The sequence below is a fragment of the Centruroides sculpturatus genome, unplaced genomic scaffold (genome assembly GCF_000671375.1).
Source record: "Centruroides sculpturatus isolate CEXI.00-Female unplaced genomic scaffold, Cexi_2.0 scaffold891, whole genome shotgun sequence".
Lineage (NCBI taxonomy): Eukaryota > Metazoa > Arthropoda > Arachnida > Scorpiones > Buthidae > Centruroides > Centruroides sculpturatus.
The window spans coordinates 65962-85496 of NW_019385112.1; the positions used below are offsets into that span (position 1 = coordinate 65962).

Sequence of the window (19535 nt, forward strand, 5' to 3'; positions counted from 1 at the left end):
CTAGTTATTGATTCACAGTAGTTGTTGAACACATGTATCAATAAATAGTGACGTTAAACAATCGGCAGCCTGCCGGCGGCTTCCCTCCGGAGGAATCCGTCGAGAGCACAGTCGCAACCGCTGCCAAATTCGATACTAAACGCAATACGCACACGCAACCCAGCTGCGAATGCTGATTGGGTAGTGTATGTCGGATGATAACTCCTTGAAGTATTATTATTATCACTTTGCCCAACTAGGTGATAGCAGTATTCATAATGACTGGTCAATTTGATAAATTATTGAAATTTATTACAATGCCTGATTTTGTTGGTCATTATTCATAATGCCCGTATTAATCACTTTGTCCATAACATATATATATATATATACATTGAAACTTGCTAATGTGACCACCTGCATAAGGTGCAATGACATAGGAACAAACTCATACCTGTGTAAGATGATGACCACTTTGAGCTGGTCCCTTCAGTGGTCACATTAGCAGGTTTCACTGTACCAAGTATTTTAAAAACAAATTGTTATTGAATAGATAATAATTTAAAGTAAAACAGCATATAACAGAACATTCTTACAAATTTATCCTGCAAGAATATTCTTTTTAAATTGAATTTTTAAATGATTTAAATGAATTAAACATTTACACAGACATTTCCATTTTAATTTTTGGATAAGGCTTATAGCCAATCAATTCAAAATCTTTAAAGCAAAATTCTTCAATGGATTTAACTTGCCTTTTGATCATCAGTTTTGGAAATGGTTTGGGTTCTCTCTTAATCTAAAAAGATTGTAAGAAAAATTTATAAAATCATTATTTTAGTACAAGATTAACATTAAATATTTATAAAAAGTATTAAAATACTTTTATCTAAAATTTAATTATAGTAATAAAAATAAAAGCATTTAAAAAATTGACTAAAGATTAATATACTGTATAGGAACAAAGCCATTTAATATCTAAATAATTAAATACAGGCATATCTTGCTAAAGGACATGTTCCAGACCACTACCATAAAGTGAATCACAGTATTTTTCATTTCCAGTAAATATTAGTGAAAATGTTTTTAGGCTTTTTTAATATTTATTAAATGCACAATAACACTAAGCTCTTAAGTAAAAGTGAGCGAGTTTTGATTTTTATTTATTAATAGCAAGAAAAGTGTTTTGAAGTGACACACACCTGTAATACTGTTTTAATCCACAGTTCTCAATTCTGGATCTAATAACAATTTTACATTTGGATAACTCAGTCTTCATATATGGTGTTTATCATCAAATTGTAAAATGAAGCCCAAAATATTAAACCATTTGTGATGAAATTTTAGTCATAAGTCATCAGTGTGGTGATATATCAATACAATGATAGATCTGTGCATTAAACATCTTACTATAAATATGGATTGCTTGCAAGCAGCCAGTATAAGGATGCAAGCAGCCTGTAAATGATCATTGAGAAGTGCAGATCTTTCAAAACTTGTGCATAGTTTGTTTTATCCATGGTTATTGTGTTGATCATAGAACACATTGGTATTTTGTGTAGAATTTTAAAATCACTGTTTTTACATCTAGCCTACAAGACAACTACTGATTTTGGGTTTTTTGATGGCTCAAATGCTGTTTTATTTTTTGAAACATACAGTAAATATTCTAATAGTAATTAGGAGAAAGAATATTTTAAGACAAATTTAGTTCTTGTGGATATATTCTTTATTTACAATTTTCAAACTAAATGTAAAGAATATAAAAATAACTATGATAAATGTTGGAAATAGTTGGAGTGACAATGACAAGTAACTTATATTTTGGAATGAACATACAGCAAAAAGCTGGATAATTGATTAATTAATATATATAATCTTCAAATATTCTTTGTAAAGAAAACCAATGCTATGAAGTTATTAATATAGGTTGATAAACTGGTTTATACTTTATTATACACATTTCCCAAATAAAGATTTGGATCTGAACAGATCTGAAAACAAACATCCCTTCATTTGGGAAACACTACTAGACTAAAAACAAAACTAAAAACAACATTTATATTCTTCATTTTTAAAATAAATTTCTTTAAATTCTTCTTTAAGTTTAAATTTTTTAATTACAACTTAAAGAATAAAACAAAAATAAGTTTTATTTTTCTTTATATACAAAAATCTAAACTTGAATGGCCATTTTCAATAAATATTATATATATATATTAACTAATACAACCTTTTTAATCAAAATTGTTGCAAAATGAAATACCTGTTGTTTCAAAGCATCTATGTGATTTAAATAGATGTGAGCATCTCCAAGTGTATGAATAAATTCTCCTGGTTTCAAATTGCAGACCATCGCAATCATGTGAGTCAAGAGTGAATAGCTTGCAATATTGAAAGGAACACCTAATCCCTTAAAAAATAAAAAATAATAAGTTTAATTTAAAAATCTAAATATAATAAAAATTAATTAACAAAACTAGAAAATGTTAAAATATTACTATATCTGCTGATCTTTGATAAAGTTGACAAGACAATTCATTGTTGGCTACATAAAACTGTACAAGACAATGGCAAGGTGGCAAGGCCATTTGTTCCAGATCTAAGAAATAAAATTTTAGTAAATTAACTGTTGGATAAGCTATCAATAAGGATAAAATAATTCCTAATTCATTTATGTTCAATAACTGTTTTGCTGAACATGTCAAAATTTTTTGATATGTAACTTGCAATAACAAAACTAAATGCATTATTGAAGTATTTACATTAGTCACTAATTTACCAATTATTTTATGTCCAAATTTTCCAAAAGATTCACTTTTCATCTTCAAGAATATCTTTGTAGAATCAAATGTCATTCATTATCAAAATAACAAAACAATTGCATCATAATGTTTATTAATCACTTTTAAAAAACAAAATAAACTAATAATTATTGATTAAACCATATTTGGAAATACAATTATAGTCAACAGAATAAGAAAAACAATTACAAATTTATAAATGATCATCATAAAAGTGCATATATTAAAATTAAATGATCAATAAAAAGAATATATACAACAATGCCATTTATCTGATAACTTATCTTCAATAACCATGACTATTCAGTATAGGACATTAAAGTACAATACTGTACTGTACAATTGCAATTGTTGAAAACTGAAGTAACAAGTGCCAGAAATTTAACCACTCAGCAGTGAGTGACGACTATAGTTGTCAAGGGGCAATCGTGTGGCAGTGGTGAGGGATGACTATAGTCGTCAAATTCTTTTGGGGGGTATCGCCAAAAACTACTGCGAAAAAAAAATTCACATAAAAAATGAATTATGTAACAATAAAAAAACTTTTCTTTACTAGACAAACTGTTTACAAAATATTTTTCCGAAACAGTAGTGAGAAAAAATGCGTGGAAAAATACTTTAAAAATTTCCCAAGTTTATTCTCTACTACTGGGGGTAGAACCATACAACTAGTCCACTGTTGAAAGGTTAAATTACACTACTGTAAATAGTACTGAATGCAAGATCAAAACAAGCATTTAACTTATTAAGAGTAAATATCTTGTATGATTTAAATTGATTCTAATCATTATGTTAATGTTGTTATCATTGATAGAATGACATGGCTTAACTATTGTTATCTGTTTTGTCACTGGGTTGTTATTAAGTGTCTAAGTAAATTCAAAATTATTATTAATAATGTAATGATAATTATGAGTAAATTCCTAATTACAACAAGGAAAAGTTTTGTAATGTCATTTAATTTGTTTGGGACATATTGATTTGATATTACTAAATGATTGATGATAATAGCTGCACTTACTGTAGTTTGAATTTAAAACTTGTTAAACCAGGTATATTCAAGAGATAACATTTGAACCATAGGACGTCCATGTTACCATCAAATATTTTAAAGTAAGAAAATTAAACCATAAAAAATTTATTAATCATTTGCTAACCTGTTGGATTCCATGCACTCATAATTATCCTTCTGTCATTAGGATTATTTTTAATTTTATCTATCACATCTTTTAACTGATCAATTCCTTGTCCAGAATAATCTGTATGCATTGTTTCATATTTTGCTCCATAATGTCTCCATTGAAAACCATAAACTGGCCCTAAATCTCCTGAAAAAATTATTTTATATATTTTAAATTATATTTGTTTAAAAATTTTATAAAATTTCAACCATTAACTGAAAACCAGTTACTAAATATTTAAAAACCACAAATTTCAATTAAAATAATTCTATAAAATAGTAAAAAACAAAATAACAAACCTGATCAAATAAGCATTTTTGAATACTAATAATACTTGTAATATTATTATTATGGTGTTGATGGAGTGTATCTACACAGCATACATATTGGTGCCTATTACTAAACCAAAGCACAACTGCAGAAAACAAAAGTCCTGCTTACACATGTGAGGAAGGACAAAAGACACCTCTGTGGGTTCTGATCAGTGTTGGGCTGACACTACTCGCTTTGGAGATCGTCCTTGAGGTGAAAGGTTATCACCCCCCTTTGCCCATGATCTGTCAGGATGACGTGAGAAAGTCTTTTTACGTATGGGGTAGTGGTTTGCTGGACACAAAGATGACTCACACAGAGACCAAAATGACTAAATTAACATGTTTATTTGACAAGACATGCTTACAATGATGGCGATTTGCCAATCTGACAAAATCGACTGATGAAAGTTCTTTTTGGAGGAGTCCTATAGGACTGAAGAGAGTTTGTCCTCAATCCCAGTTGTTGCTGGAGGTAGGGAGAACAGGGATTCACACCGGGAGATAGGTACCAGTCTGGGTAGATAAGCATTTTTGGGGAAGTTGGGTCCCTTACTTTGCCACACTTATCCAAGGTTTTGGGTCTTTTCCATTGTCCTGGTTTTAATCAAGTCAGTCCAACTGGGTCCCAATCTCTACTCTAAACCTCCCCGTGGCCTTGGAGTTTTATATCATTTTTACCCGAAATCCTGAGGTTTTGGTTGGTCCAAACAGCAGTCCCCTGTAATTTCATTGGTTCCTGGCCTGTTGCCAGGGGCGCAATTTGGGCCATGGGGTCACCGAACAACTCCGAACTCCCCCGTTTGGGCCATTCCCCTCTGGAGTCAGGTCAAGTCCTACTCCAGATGATGGACCCATAAATTTCCTCTAATGTGTATTTTTCTGTCCTGGAGAAGATGTAGCTGTCCCAGCCACCGCAGCCACCACACCCTCCACAGGAGTGTCAGCAGATCCCGCTTTGAGCTCTCTGTAAGATGACCATCCAAAGTTACCCCGTCAGACAATCCCTCTCTCGCTCTCATGATGTACGATCAGGGATCTGTCAATTAGGTCTGGAATGTGACAATTAAATCATCTTGCACCCCATTCCTTGGCCACACTGGTCCTGTTTATGAAATAAGTCACCAATTTCCATCAGGGGGGTGATGATGTCCCAGCCTCACACATACTGTTCATGTATGTATTTCTATTTAAGAATTTTCTGACTGTGGCATGTATTTAGTATGGCAGTTCTCTATAGTGTGGTGTATGTGCTGTTGTGTAACTGTAATGTTTCTAGGCTTTTGTATAGTGTATATGGCATGCTGTATGTTCAAGCAAGAAAGTACTACTGGCACAATAAGTACCATACCTTATTAATTCTCTGTAGATGCTTTATTTTGTGGCGAGTTTTGAATCTTTTCTAACTTTTTTTGTGTATTTTGTATGTTGTGGGTATTTGATACAGCTATATACATGATTTACTGACAAACAAAACAACATGCATGTGATGTCTGATCTGTTGTGATGGATTGTTTTGTCTTATTATAGCTCAATCACAATATATTTTGTGCCAGATCTATTAAAAAAGTTAAAAAGATAAGAATAAATTTTCTTAATTTACTAGTCAGGTATTATTTAAATTATATTAAAAATATATAAATTTGATAAAACTATGATAAAATCCATTGTTATCCATTTACTTTTCTGACTTTTAATTTTTTCACAATGGTGAAATTAAAAGATAAAAATGTAAAATTTACTTAATTTAAATATGGGTATAAATGTGTCACCAGAATGATATATGATTACAGATGACACAGACAAGAAAACGTGAATGTAATGAAGAAATTTGAAAAACCAGCATTTGTAAGCTTTTGTGAAAATTCTGTACCTTTGTTTGTTTCATTTTATGACTATTTATTGTTTGTAGGGAACAATTTGTTCTATGAAGTGTAATAACATACTAAAGAGGATAGAAAGGTTGAAATGAATTTATGAAAAAAATAAAGAAAATAACATAAAGTAAAGGTTTTAAAGTCTTTTAAAATCAGGTTTATTGTTATTTTTAAGTTCTCCTCGGATTTGATTATACATAAAACAACAAATCAAAAATAATTTATTGAACATAAAAAACCGGATTAATAATGGAAAAGCAAATACTATTAATTCTAACTGATAATGTGATGGATTTATTCATCAATGAATGTGCTGGGAGTTCAAGTAGTGGTGGGAGGATCACATTCATTTGAATTTTTTGTGAATTTCTAAACAAACACTAAAATAGTCAAATATTTTCACCTGTGAAACCCAAATTTTATTGGAGGAACTGATAAAGTTCCATGAGAAATCTGGTCTAGACCACCAATTTCAGCCCTATAGCAAACCTTTTTTAGTCTGCATGCCATATAATAAGCATAATTATCTTTAAAAATGTTTATGCCTGCCAAAGTTTTAGACTTCAGCCAACCATATATAAAGAAATGAAATGAATATGCTTTAATTACAATAAATGTAAAGCAGATGAAAAAAGGATGATCAGGTAATAATCAAAATCGTATGATAAGTTGAGTGCCACTTAATAATTTCCCGTTATGCTATCTTGGACACGCCATAGATTTGCCACTCCTAGTCTAGACCAAACTTAATTTGAATGTCACTGGATTAAGTTTGGAAAACATGTAATAGGTGCTTTAGCCATGCATGTGTGGATGCATAGTTTTATGTTATCCATGTACATAAAATGAGATAATATATATTATGTTGTTGTTACTATTATTATTGTCAATGTCATGCTCAGCTGATACTGGTACCAAGTGCTATGTCAGACTAAAGTCAAGGCAAATAGCTACCTAAACAAGTGTAACATTAAGCTATGTTATTGGTATGTGTGTCAACATCTAGAAACTTCCTAACAATATGATGTGTGTTCAATATTGCAGCTTTCTGTAGTGCCAAATATATGTTTTTATTAAGGATTAATGATTCTAGACTTTTGTGTAGTTTATGTGGTATAACACCAGTAAAAGAGGACAGCAAGTAATATAATAAATACCTTATCCATCCTCCACAGTTTCTTTATTTCTTGAGCAAGTAAAGTGTACTTATTGGTTTTTTCAGTGTGAGCAATTTTTATGTTATGAGTGTTTGAAATGGAGATGTCTATTATATAAGCAATCTTATTGCATTTGTTGACGAGAGTGATGTCAGATCTATTGTGATAAATTGTTTTATCTGTGATTATGGCTCTGTCATAGTATATTTTGTGTGTCATTTTCTAATACTACCTGTGGAGTATATTTGTAGTATGATACCTGGGTGTTTAATAATCTGTGTTTGTGTGCAAGCTCTTGGTGTATTATATTTGCTATTTGATTATGCCTATGTAAATAAGCTATTTGTGCTAAGAGCTTGCAAGCAGAAGTTATATGTTGTATTGTTTTTGGCAGAATATGACTTTCTGCAAGAGCCATTTGTTAGTGACGTATCCTTTAGGATGTGTTTTCTATAGTTTTTAGTGTTTATGACCTGATCTTGAATGGCAACCATAAACCCCTTGTCTCTCCAAACAGACATCTCCTAGCCAGCCAGAAGTTTGATGCAGTTTTGTCAACATAGTCCTGAGCTAGGTTGTAGGCATGCCTGCATAAAGTGCTTTTTGGGCCCATGACTGCTTAGTGGTGTCTATGCTATTTATGTGTTGAGCTATGTCCAGGTACTCAGAGTGTAAATTTAAAGGTATGTGGATACTGTCTATCAGAATTATAGCTTTATGTAATCTTGATGTTTCTTGTTTTTTATGGAAACCCTCCCACGGTGTTTGAATATATAGTACAGGTTAACTATATTAGTCAGGCCATCTTCTTTTCAAGGATGAGTTAGGCTTTCTATAGATTATTTTAGATGATATTGTTTATGCTTAAGTGTTGTTCTTGTTCTCCTTTGGATTTGGTCTAGATTTGAGTGTGTCCAGTGTATAACTCCAAACAAATATGTGAGTACAGGAACAACAAATGTATTAATAACTTTAATACAGTAGAGCATTGATTATCCAAAACAATTCAGGACTGGGATTGTTTGGATGATTTTTTCAGATAACCGATCACACTGGACAACAATGATTTTGTTTCGAGCTCAAAATTAGCATATTCTTATGTATTTTCATCTGCTAAATTCAAAAATCACTATAAAAATGACTGATTAGCTCTTGCTTTGGAGCAGCAGTTCCCAACCAGTGGTCTGCAAAAGATTTAAAACTTTTATTCATTTTAAATTATAATTTAAAATGATTGACAATCTAAATAATACAAAATATATGAGAAAGCTTTTATAGTAAAATTTGTAAAAAAAAATGTTTCATTACAAAATAGTGTATCTTCAATTATTTCAAATTTTCGTTGGCGTTTTTCCTGTAACACTCCTCAGATCTGACAATCTAAATAATACAAAATATATGAGAAAGCTTTTATAGTAAAATTTGTAAAAAAAAATGTTTCATTACAAAATAGTGCATCTTCAATTATTTCAAATTTTCGTTGGTGTTTTTCCTGTAAAACTCCTCAGATCAGCATAAAACTACACTCTATTATAGAATATATATTTATGCAAACATGACAGTCCTCCTTGACTCAATCAATTATGCTGAGCACAAGTGGAAAATATGTGGTGATCTAAAAGTCATTGTTGTACTCTTAGGAATGCAACTGGGGTACACTGAATACTGTTGCTTTTTTATGTATTTGGGACAGTATAGATAGGAAATCACATTACATTCAAGTGGACTGGCCTGCAAGAAATCTTGACTCTACCGAGAAAAATATCGTTGCCGAGCCTCTCGTGGATCCAAAAGATGTTCTTCTTCCACCCCTTCATATCAAGCTGGGTTTAATGAAAACTTTTGTCAAAGGTATAAACCAGAAAGGACAGGCATTTAAGTAGTTAAGAGACAAATTTCCTAGATTGAGTAATGCAAAGGTTAAGGAAGGTATTTTTGTTGGGCCACAAATTCGAAAACTTGTAAAGGATCCCACGTTTGATCAAGTTTTGGAGGGAAAAGAAAAGGAAGCTCAGGAAGTCTTAAAGGGAGTTATTCGTGGATTCTTAGGCAACAAAAGAGACAACAACTACACTCAGTTGGTGATGATACTTCTGGAAAAATATCATCAACTCAGTTGCAACATCTCTCAAAATCCATTTTCTCCATTTCCACCTAGACTTTTTCCCTCCTAGTTGTGGAGCTGTCAATGATGAACATGGGGAAAGATTCCACCATGATATTTCTGTATTGAAACAAAGATATCAGGGCAATTGGAATGAAGCAATGCTTACGGATTACTGCTGGTCTGTGTGTACGGATGCACCAGAACTCACTCACAAGAGGCAAGTCAAAAGAAAACGATCTCATGAAGTCACCACATGATTCTTTGAGGATCCGCATTCGGACTTTCCGTGTGTTTATATCATTACCTCCTAAGATCATACTGTAGCGATAATTTCATTCGATAACTGTCAACTTTTACACCTGGGAGCTAAACATCTGCTAAGTTCTCAGGCGTAATAACGACCCTTTCTCAGCACCTTTCAACCTAATATCTCCGTTTCAACAATTCAACATGAAAAACAGAGGACAAAATGAGTCAGTCGTCACCAGTTCCTCGATCGGACCACTCAAGTTATCCCTGTGCCTCGCCTTTGGATACCTCCTCGCCTAATAACTGTGGAAATAAGAACTGTCTTCTTTTGTGATTTCATACAAGGTATTTATCGCCACGTGAAACTTCTGTAAACTCTCTCTCTCAAATCGGGGAAAACACAATATCTTAATATCTAATACCTATCAAATCGAGAAATGTATCTAACAGCAGCCCTAATGTATAGCCTATCGTTAACCATTAAACAGTTGTTACGTTAAAAAGTGTCTGAGTAAATCACTTCCGGTGCGTTGTCTCTCCTTCTACACACGCGACCGCTCACGCTATAAGCAATCTTATTGCATTTGTTGACGAGAGTGATGTCAGATCTATTGTGATAAATTGTTTTATCTGTGATTATGGCTCTGTCATAGTATATTTTGTGTGTCATTTTCTAATACTACCTGTGGAGTATATTTGTAGTATGATACCTGGGTGTTTAATAATCTGTGTTTGTGTGCAAGCTCTTGGTGTATTATATTTGCTATTTGATTATGCCTATGTAAATAAGCTATTTGTGCTAAGAGCTTGCAAGCAGAAGTTATATGTTGTATTGTTTTTGGCAGAATATGACTTTCTGCAAGAGCCATTTGTTAGTGACGTATCCTTTAGGATGTGTTTTCTATAGTTTTTAGTGTTTATGACCTGATCTTGAATGGCAACCATAAACCCCTTGTCTCTCCAAACAGACATCTCCTAGNAATTTTTCTTTGTCATATTCAATTTTCTCACCCAAAATTAGTAAGATTTCACTCATGAAATAAAAGAAACATTCAAAAACATTTTCTTTTGTTGTCCAGTGTCATTTACAAAAAAATATATTAAACACAAAACTGTACTGTATATATTTTGTATCATACATCTTACAAATACATATCTTATATAAAGTAGTACATTAAAGTAGGCCTACAGTTTAGGTTGGCAGGGAGGGAAAGAGTGCTGCAGCACCACAGCATTAGTGGAAATTTGAATTTGCTGACTGGAATACTTTCAGTTAGCCGATGTTTTGGTTGATTGGTATTCGGATAATCGATGCTCTACTGTAGTTTGCATTTAAGTTTTCTTAGTACTGCACCTAATCTGTTCTGGTATTCGAGTGTTAATCTTTGTTTTGTCTGGGCATGTTTTGTAAGTTTGGTCTGTTAGAATCCTAAATATTTGTAAAACTCACCCTCTTCCATGGATTCAATAACATCTCTACTTCTGCATACAAAGTCTCTTTTCTTCAGAACTCCTTTTTCAATAGTGTTTTGCATTTGTCTAGAGCAAACTCCATTTGTATATTATTCGAGTATGTTTGTGTAGTAAGAGATGAAGAAGCCAATTCTGTGTGTATGCATAAAATTTGATATCATCCATGTGATGTGATAATGAGATGTGATAATGTAAACTGTGTTGTTTTGTTGTGTCTGATATTGTAACTATATTGTGTTTTGTTCAATGTACTAGATAAAGGGTTAAGTGCATGGCAGAACCAAAGAGGATTCAAGGAATCTCCTTAAAAAATTCCTTGCTTGATGTATATTTGATTTGTTTTTATGTGACTGTTATGGAGGTTAAGATATAATGTTGTTCTCTAGTGAAGCATGGTAAAACCAAGGTAACTAATGGGCTAGGAATGAATTTTGTAGATGCAAAGTGTGTACAGCAGCCAAGTGTGTGGGACACTATTGAATAGTTTTCTGTAATTAACGTATGCCATGTGTATGTTTCTGTGTTGTTTATGAACTTGTTGTACGATAACGAGTAGTTGTTCTTTGCAACCTTTGTGATTTCTATGGCAGCCTTTGTTGTTTTTGTTCATCAATATGATTGCATATTTTGTTTGCAATGCAAGAGGTAAGAATCTTCTAAAGTGTTAAAAGACACGTAATTGGTCTGTACCGTGCAGGATCTGTGGTGGTGGTGTTTTTTGGTTTCATGTAGGTGATGGATGCCCTGTGTGAGAAAATTTGGCATGTCTTGTGGATTGTTGATGATATGAGTTAAATGTTTAACTAGTTCCTGGTGTAGGGATGTGAATGTTTTGTATCAGAAATTATGACTGTTGTCTACATCAAATGTTATCCAGTTGTACTTTCTGCATTATGCAATTGATGTCTTATATATTTATTTCAACACAATGGATACTAAGTGTGTCATACTAAGTGCATATCTTTGTTCTCCTCTTTGATCCAGTCTGTGTCGGCATTATGCCTGACAGCAGTAGACCAAAGAGAAGACCAATAATTTGTGAGTTGTTATTATTATTATATTCATATAACTTTTAGATCAAGGGTCGCCAAACTTTTTTGATCGTCGACCTCCTACAAGTTTTCGAAACCTCACATCGACCCCCCACCAAAAAGTTTATGTTACAAGCATAACAAAGTACTTACTATTTTAATACATTTCTTTTAATTTTGCATTTTTTTTCATTTATTGTATATTTGTTAATAATAATTTTTGTAACTGACAATCAGTAAGATGGATAAGCTTGATCCTTAGCTCCCCTTATCCTTAGCTTAATTAAGCTTGAAAATTGACCCCAACAATGTTATATCGACCCCTTGGGGTCGATATAACATTGTTGGGTCGATATCGACCCTTAATGGTCGATATCGACCCAACAATCGACCCTTAAGGGGTCGATATCGACCACTTTGGCAACCCGTTTTAGATAAATTTTTATACTAAATTCAGAGATTATTATTATTAAGTTGAAAAGCACTTTTGTAATTATTATAATGTAAATTTACCTTCTTCTCTTTCTGTCAGTCCTAGTGAGTCTAAATATTCTCGTCTTCCATTTGCATCCCAAATGTGCACACCAGCTTTAGTTAATTCATTTGCATTGGTACTGCCACGTATAAACCATAGAAGTTCTTCAACTACTCCTCTCCAAAATACCCGTTTAGTTGTCAAAAGAGGAATGGTGTCTAAAAAATATAAATATTATGCAGTTATTTCTTTCTGATCATAAAAGTTCTTTGATATATGGCTTGATTTGATCTTATTTTCATTTGTATTACTATTTATAAATTTTATTAAAACTCTAACCTTTGTGAGGCTCTGAAAGTGGGCCAGAACCACACAAAAAAATTAAGAAAAAAATTATAAAACGATTTAAGCTAAAGGTAAAAACTTCATGCCCATATAAGGACATGTTTGATGGAATTATTAGAAAAGAGAATACTTCTCATGTTAAAACAATAGAATAATGTAAGTCCTAAGATCAACCATTTTGATTGAGATTGAATTTGCAATCAATGTTGACTCATCCTGTGATCTGGGATCTGATCGCTTTACACTTAGTCATGAGGGGAGAACAATTAGAAAGAGATGGGAAGGAGCAACCAATCAAAATGGTTGGTCTGGGACACAAAAAAAAGCTTATAAAAATGACAATTCTAAGGACACGGAGAGCTTCTCAACCTGCCTTTGCTATTGTGTACATCCATCTTGAAAAAAAAAAAGGGTAGTAGTTTACCTTGGTAGCCCCAATGGTGGCACATCTGGTATCTCGAGTACAGATGAAAGTTGAAATACGATCTAGGTGGTGCCGAGATATAACCCCCCAAAATCAAGTTGCGCGAGTTACCAAAGGGTGCTGCTCCTTGAGGTTATGGCTTCACCAGAGGCATCGCACGCACCTCGCTTCGCTTGGCCACTTGTGGCATTGGACAGGCAGCCACAGTCATCCCCAAACCCCAAGGGAATGAAATGAATTTATGAAAAAAATAAAGAAAATAAACCAAGGTGAATAGCACACTTAACATCTGACAATATTCTCTTGTCAATGTCTATTTCTGGAAACTCGGATTCCAACATATGAAAAAATCTCTTGAAATGCACTTTTTCCAAAATTCTTGTGAAACTTTTATAACCTCAGACATTATTTGTTATAGTAAAATTAAGACAACTTCTATTTATTAAAATTTTAAATTCTATAAAAAAAACAAACTTTTGAATTTAATTAACAATATTTTAATACCTCACCAATTTACATTTGTAGCATTTAATCTCAGACTCAAAATTTTGCATATTAATAAATTATTATGATCAGCACCACCTAGATCATATTCCAACTCGCACCTGTTGCTAAGATTTCGGATGTGCCACCATTGGGACTACCAAGATAAAAAAAAAATAATATTCAATGTCATCGACCCTACTTTGGACTCATCATCCCTTGCTCCAGCTTCAGATGACTGACAACGTCTCAGGGCTGCCAATCTCAAGAAGAACAACATTTGCTCACCAACAGAAGACTTTATTGTACAAAAGATGCTTTCAATAACAAACTGGGATAATTGTTTTGTAACTGGAGAGTTGTCTCTGTAACTAACACTCCCACACACGAATCGGCATTGCTCAAATATCTTGCTGTTACATGTGGATTGGCGACCTCACATATTAAATATCTGCTAAACATTATCTAAACTAAATTAAAATATAATTCTTACCATTTCTTAAACTATATCTTGATTGCATTCCAAATATTGATAATGTACCAGTTCCTGTGCGATCATCTTTCTTTGCACCTTTATTAAGAATGTACTGTATTTGGTCCAAATATTGATATTCTTCGTGTCTAAAAAATAAAATCTCTCATTCTAAATTTGAAAAAAGAATTAAAAAAAAATATATCAAACATAGAAAATATATTTTCTTATGTTTGATTTATATTCAGCAAACTCTGCATATCGTAATCATGGATGTTATCAGTTGTTTAATGCTATCAAAATTATCGTGTCTCAAAAAATTTAAGCTAAAATCCACTTATAAAACTTTGTATATTATAATCAGAATTTCATAGTTATTATCTTCATCTTAACCCTTGTATTACAAAGACAGTTACATTTATACTCCAAGCTATGTTTTATTAAAATAATTTTGTACCCATTAGTGCTAAAATTCCAAAATTTTGTTATCTTGTCAGTCTCATCTCTAAATAATCATATCTGCAAGAAACTGCTTTACATTTTAATTAAAATAATTGACTGAAATAGTAGCTACGGTACTACTTTACCTGATATTTTTTGTTACAAGTGTGACACAGTGGAGAGTCCCTGCAGGTGTTTTACAACTATTCAAATGAAAATTAGACAACTGAAGGATAGAAAATGGCTTTGAGGAACAGAGATGTTTACTGTATAGTTTGGGGAGTGGTATAACAACACAGGAGACTCAAAATTCACGGTTCAAAGAAAAAATTCAGAATTAGAATTTTGAATTTTTCTGTAGCAGGATCTAAATAACAGAATTAATTTACCAATATTTCACACTGGATTGTTAATTGCTTTGATTTGACTTTTCTTGTTCATCAGTCTTTAGTTTGAAAAATTTCACTAGATAAGCCTTGTACAAATACAAGGATTTTTGAAGGAAGATACTGACATCAAAAGTATTGTATCCAAAATTGAAAGTGTAGACTATGAAGAGAGTGAAGTTTTTGATATGTTGAATGGAAATGGCAAAAACTATGTGGACAGTTCAGATAATTTTATCAAATTGAGGACCAAGTCAGAGAAAGTATGGTTGTCTTGTCCTCCCAGTAAAAGATCATGCAATGGAACAAATGTAATATGACTAGATCTTGATTTTACAATACAGCAGGGAAATAGAAAGAATTTGACAGCTTCACAGAGGTTTCTATCACTTAATATTGTTGCCCAGATGGTCTAAGAAACAAATGAAACTGCATTGAACTAGAGTGAAATATTACAGAGTGAAATCAACATCCTGACAAAGCTAAAGCATGGAAGCTGGCAGTAACACAATTTATGCATACTTGATATTACATTTTACTCAGGACACACTAAAGTCAAGAAAGGGCCCGTTACTCTGATTTTTTAAATCCTGCATACAAGAGACTGGTGTTTACTGTATATATGTAGCTTGCTATGCTACATATACAGTTTCAATACCTTATATCTTCATTAGGTTTGACAGTTTTGAAACAAGATGTAAAAAATAGTTAAAAATGTTTGTGGCAATAAGAAAAGTATTTGAAATCTTTGTAAGAAACAATAAGCAAGATTACTTCCCAAGTATTCATATCACTATTGCTGAGCAATTAGTTGGCTGCTATGTCAAGTCTCCTTTTCATATATACACAATATATAAACTAGACAAATATGAGATGAAAATTTGAGTTCTGGTGGACAATTGCCTAAATTATGATCAAAATTTACCAGTTTACAAAGGAAAAAAAGGAAAATACATCTAGAAAAAAATCAAGCAAGCAAGTTGTTTTGAATTTAGTTTGATATTTTACAAAAGTGTGGAATTACATAACAATATTTTCATGTCCACGCCCATGGCCAAAGAACTTCTGAAATGAGGAATATGTGCAAAAATAAGTCAAATATCCTGTCCACAATGCATATCATCAAACAAGATTTAAACTCAAACAACTTCAAATAAGATACTTTATCAATTTAGATTTTTAAATAATAATTTCTTGCATTCAGTTTTATGCACTGTTTTCATTTATTTATTTATTTATTTTAGTCATATAATAAAGGAACCATTATGTTCTTAGCATGTTTGCATAAGGGCACTATTAAAATGAAACACATTTTACAGTAAATTTTATTATTATTTTAAGTAATTGTTTATAAGCCATACACCAACGTTTTCTCTCTTAATTATATTTACAATATAAACTTAGACATTACTACTTCATAATCATTTAAAATTTTTAAAATATATTAATTAACAACAAACCTTTCAAGTGTTTTATTTTCTATATAATTTTCTTTCTGGTCTAAATTAGACACTTCGTTTAAAGTTTCAGGCATTTTGTTGCTTCGAAACACACTTCGACCTTTCCCTCTAAAACTACACGCTTTGTAAACGGTATAACAAACTTTCGCGCAAAATAATTGAAGGACCAATGAACGCCAAATATTTTTATTACGCGACATTATTAGATACGCCATTGGATAGTTCGAATTATGTTAATGACGGAAATTACAAATATAAGTGTTGCCATTTGTCATTTTTGTAATTAAACTTACATAACATTTTATAAATTTAACTTGTTTTTTTAAATTTTTGCTTACGACGAAAGTCGCAGTAGCAACCATAAATTCTGTCTGATTGGAAATTGGGTTTAATGTGATTTTATGATGCGGCATACAGGAATAAGATTTAAATAAAGTATGATTTTTGTATTATATTCGGGGAATTCCTATTTTCTGCGCTGTATTAGCAGCAATAGAAAGTGCAGTTTCCGTCGCTGTAAATAATTAAGTAAAAACGGTTTTAAACGATAGATAGACAGTGCTTAAAGATGGCCGCCTTATCATCGGCAGTTTTCGCAACACTTGAGTATTTTGCTGCATCAAAAAATGGTTCCTCTAACGCAATTTCCTGAAAAGTTGAAAAAAAAGGCGGAAACACCCCGGATGCATGCGTGCATCGATATCATTTAATATCTCAGGATGAGGTAAAGATTAAAAAAGGAAATTTGACACGGTAACATGGGTATAAAGCGCAGCGATACTTTTAAATTTTCTCAAGGGATAAAGCAATAGATGGAGTCAAGTGTTATAACTTGACAGGGGTAAGACTTAATGAAAACTTAACTCGTACAGGTTTTTAAGTTCTTGGAATGATGAAGATTTTGTCTTATAAAACTTCAAAATGGCACCCCAATTTAAAAAAAAAAATCAGCTACCCGTTGCTGGTTTATTTTTTAAAATTTATTTTGAGTCTCGGTATTTTTTTAACTATAACACATTAATCAATAATTCTTCTTATTTTCACACACTACAGATTTTTATTTAAAAACCAAGCCTTCAAATATTCATGATCTACTTCGCTTCTGAAGAGTATGAGGAACATTTCGAGATAATTAAAACTAAATGTTACTTATACCGAATGTTTCAGATTGTAAAACTACTTAAAATTGCATAATCTACAAATTTAAGCAGATAAATTATTGATTTTTATATACAGTAGAGTCTCGAAAACTCGGTCTAATGTGGACCGAAGGGTGGCCGAGTTTGTGAAAATGCCGGGTTATTGGGAATGGAGTTAAAAAAAATAAGTATGAGTGTTTCCTCAGAAAATACTGTACTGTACTTGTATGTATTGTTTACTTGAGAATACAACAGAGAATAAACTGCCCAAATACCCTTAAACAAAAGAAAAGTACGTCCTTTATGAAGGCATAGAGCCTTTACTACATGAAAATGAAAATTAATGAATACACCGTGTACAGTAATTTACCTGATAAGACAGACCTCAGAAAAATACTTTATGAGGCATAGAGCTGTCTATAATGAAAATTAATTAAGGATTTTTTTGCCCTGCCAGGGTGTGGCCGAGTTATCCGGACTGCCGGGTTATCGAGTGCCGAGTTTTCGAGACTCTACTGTATTTTGTATATATCATTTTAAAAAAAATACAAAAGACAAAACACATTTTTATTTACAATTTATTACTTACTAATTATTTATAAATTTTAAGTAACAAATATAAATTCACAAAATGATTCAGAAACCTTTAAGATCAGTATGTCCCAACCTGGGGTTACTCGTAGTATCCTTGGGTGCAAGCTACTATTAAGCTAAGGAAAAAAATTATATAATGACTACCAAATGCAAATTATTAATTAAAAATCAATGATTTTGAATTAACCTTTTGATAATATTCTTAACTATCAATATTTTCAATTTACGGATATTTAGAGATATACAAAACTTTCTATTTTCATGAAAAAAAAAAAAAATAGGTAGAGTGGAAGAGGTTGGAAACTCCCACTTAGGCAGAGTCGATAGATATATGATCCTTGCGCTGCCAATAGCTCTAATGCTACGATAGTGGCGTAATAAATATTTCTGCCACTTCGAGCGCTTCAATCGCTTCACGGCATAAGTTTGGTTGAAACATAGGGAAAGTCAGCTGTAAACATTCGAAATTCTTTTAATATATGAAATTTTCTCGTTTTTAACTCATATTTCTTTTTTCCTTTTTAAGGGACTGATTATAAATACTATTTTAATTCGGTTTTGAATATTATTTATTCGTAAATGTCGTTAATATTTATATTTCTATTAACTGTCACTTTCACGATTTTACACTTTAAATTGATTAGACTAGAATACCTAGATTATCAAAATAGCTACAATTGCTTGTCAAATTTTCTAATGATTAGTTGTATCACGTGGTTAAAATCCGCCATGCTCTGAGAAAAAGTGCGCGTGGCTCTGTATATTTCGAATGGTAAGTGTTCTTTAACTAAGCATAAATTCTTATATTTTGCATGTTTCTTTTGCTAGAATAACTTAAAAATTAGCGTTTCAGCGAATGAAACTTGTCTGACTTGAGTACTGTAATAATCACGCTGTACTGTAGTTTTGTTCCAACATAATAAATTATATAGTTGAAAGAGAAATAGTTACAAACTTTAAACATATAAAAATATTGCTATAGAAAAGTATTATTTATAATAAAACTAAAACATTTATATGTACTGTAGTACCTAAAAAATTAGTTTGTTATCCTGCTCAAAACAAATTTAATTCTATTACTTGTAAGACTTCTTTAATACATCCTGTACAATAACAATACAAAGACACACAAGTACTTTGGATCTTA

The 19535-nt window shown here is 32.0% G+C and overlaps 1 protein-coding gene across 1 annotated transcript; it reads right to left on the reverse strand.

Annotated features, from left to right (window-relative positions):
* Positions 1–293: 293 nt before the first annotated feature.
* On the reverse strand, positions 294–16867 carry LOC111634947 (thymidylate synthase-like). Its single transcript, XM_023379784.1, has 7 exons — positions 16656–16867; positions 14390–14517; positions 12683–12862; positions 3941–4111; positions 2481–2581; positions 2246–2392; positions 294–778 (listed from the first exon to the last, which is right to left on the reverse strand). The coding sequence occupies exons 1-7, from the start codon at positions 16853–16855 to the stop codon at positions 641–643; spliced, it is 1065 nt and encodes a 354-aa protein (XP_023235552.1). The 5' UTR covers positions 16856–16867; the 3' UTR covers positions 294–640.
* Positions 16868–19535: the final 2668 nt, after the last annotated feature.

Bases quoted from the DNA above. Each gene is read 5' to 3' on its own strand.
- LOC111634947 (XM_023379784.1), bottom strand. From the start codon at position 16,855: ATGTCGCGTAATAAAAATATTTGGCGTTCATTGGTCCTTCAATTATTT. The intron at 12,863-14,389 runs GTAAGAATTATA...TATATTTTTTAG, and splicing joins AAGATATAGTTTAAGAAATG to ACACCATTCCTCTTTTGACA. The intron at 4,112-12,682 runs GTAAATTTACAT...TAATTTTTTCAG, and splicing joins ACTGACAGAAAGAGAAGAAG to GAGATTTAGGGCCAGTTTAT.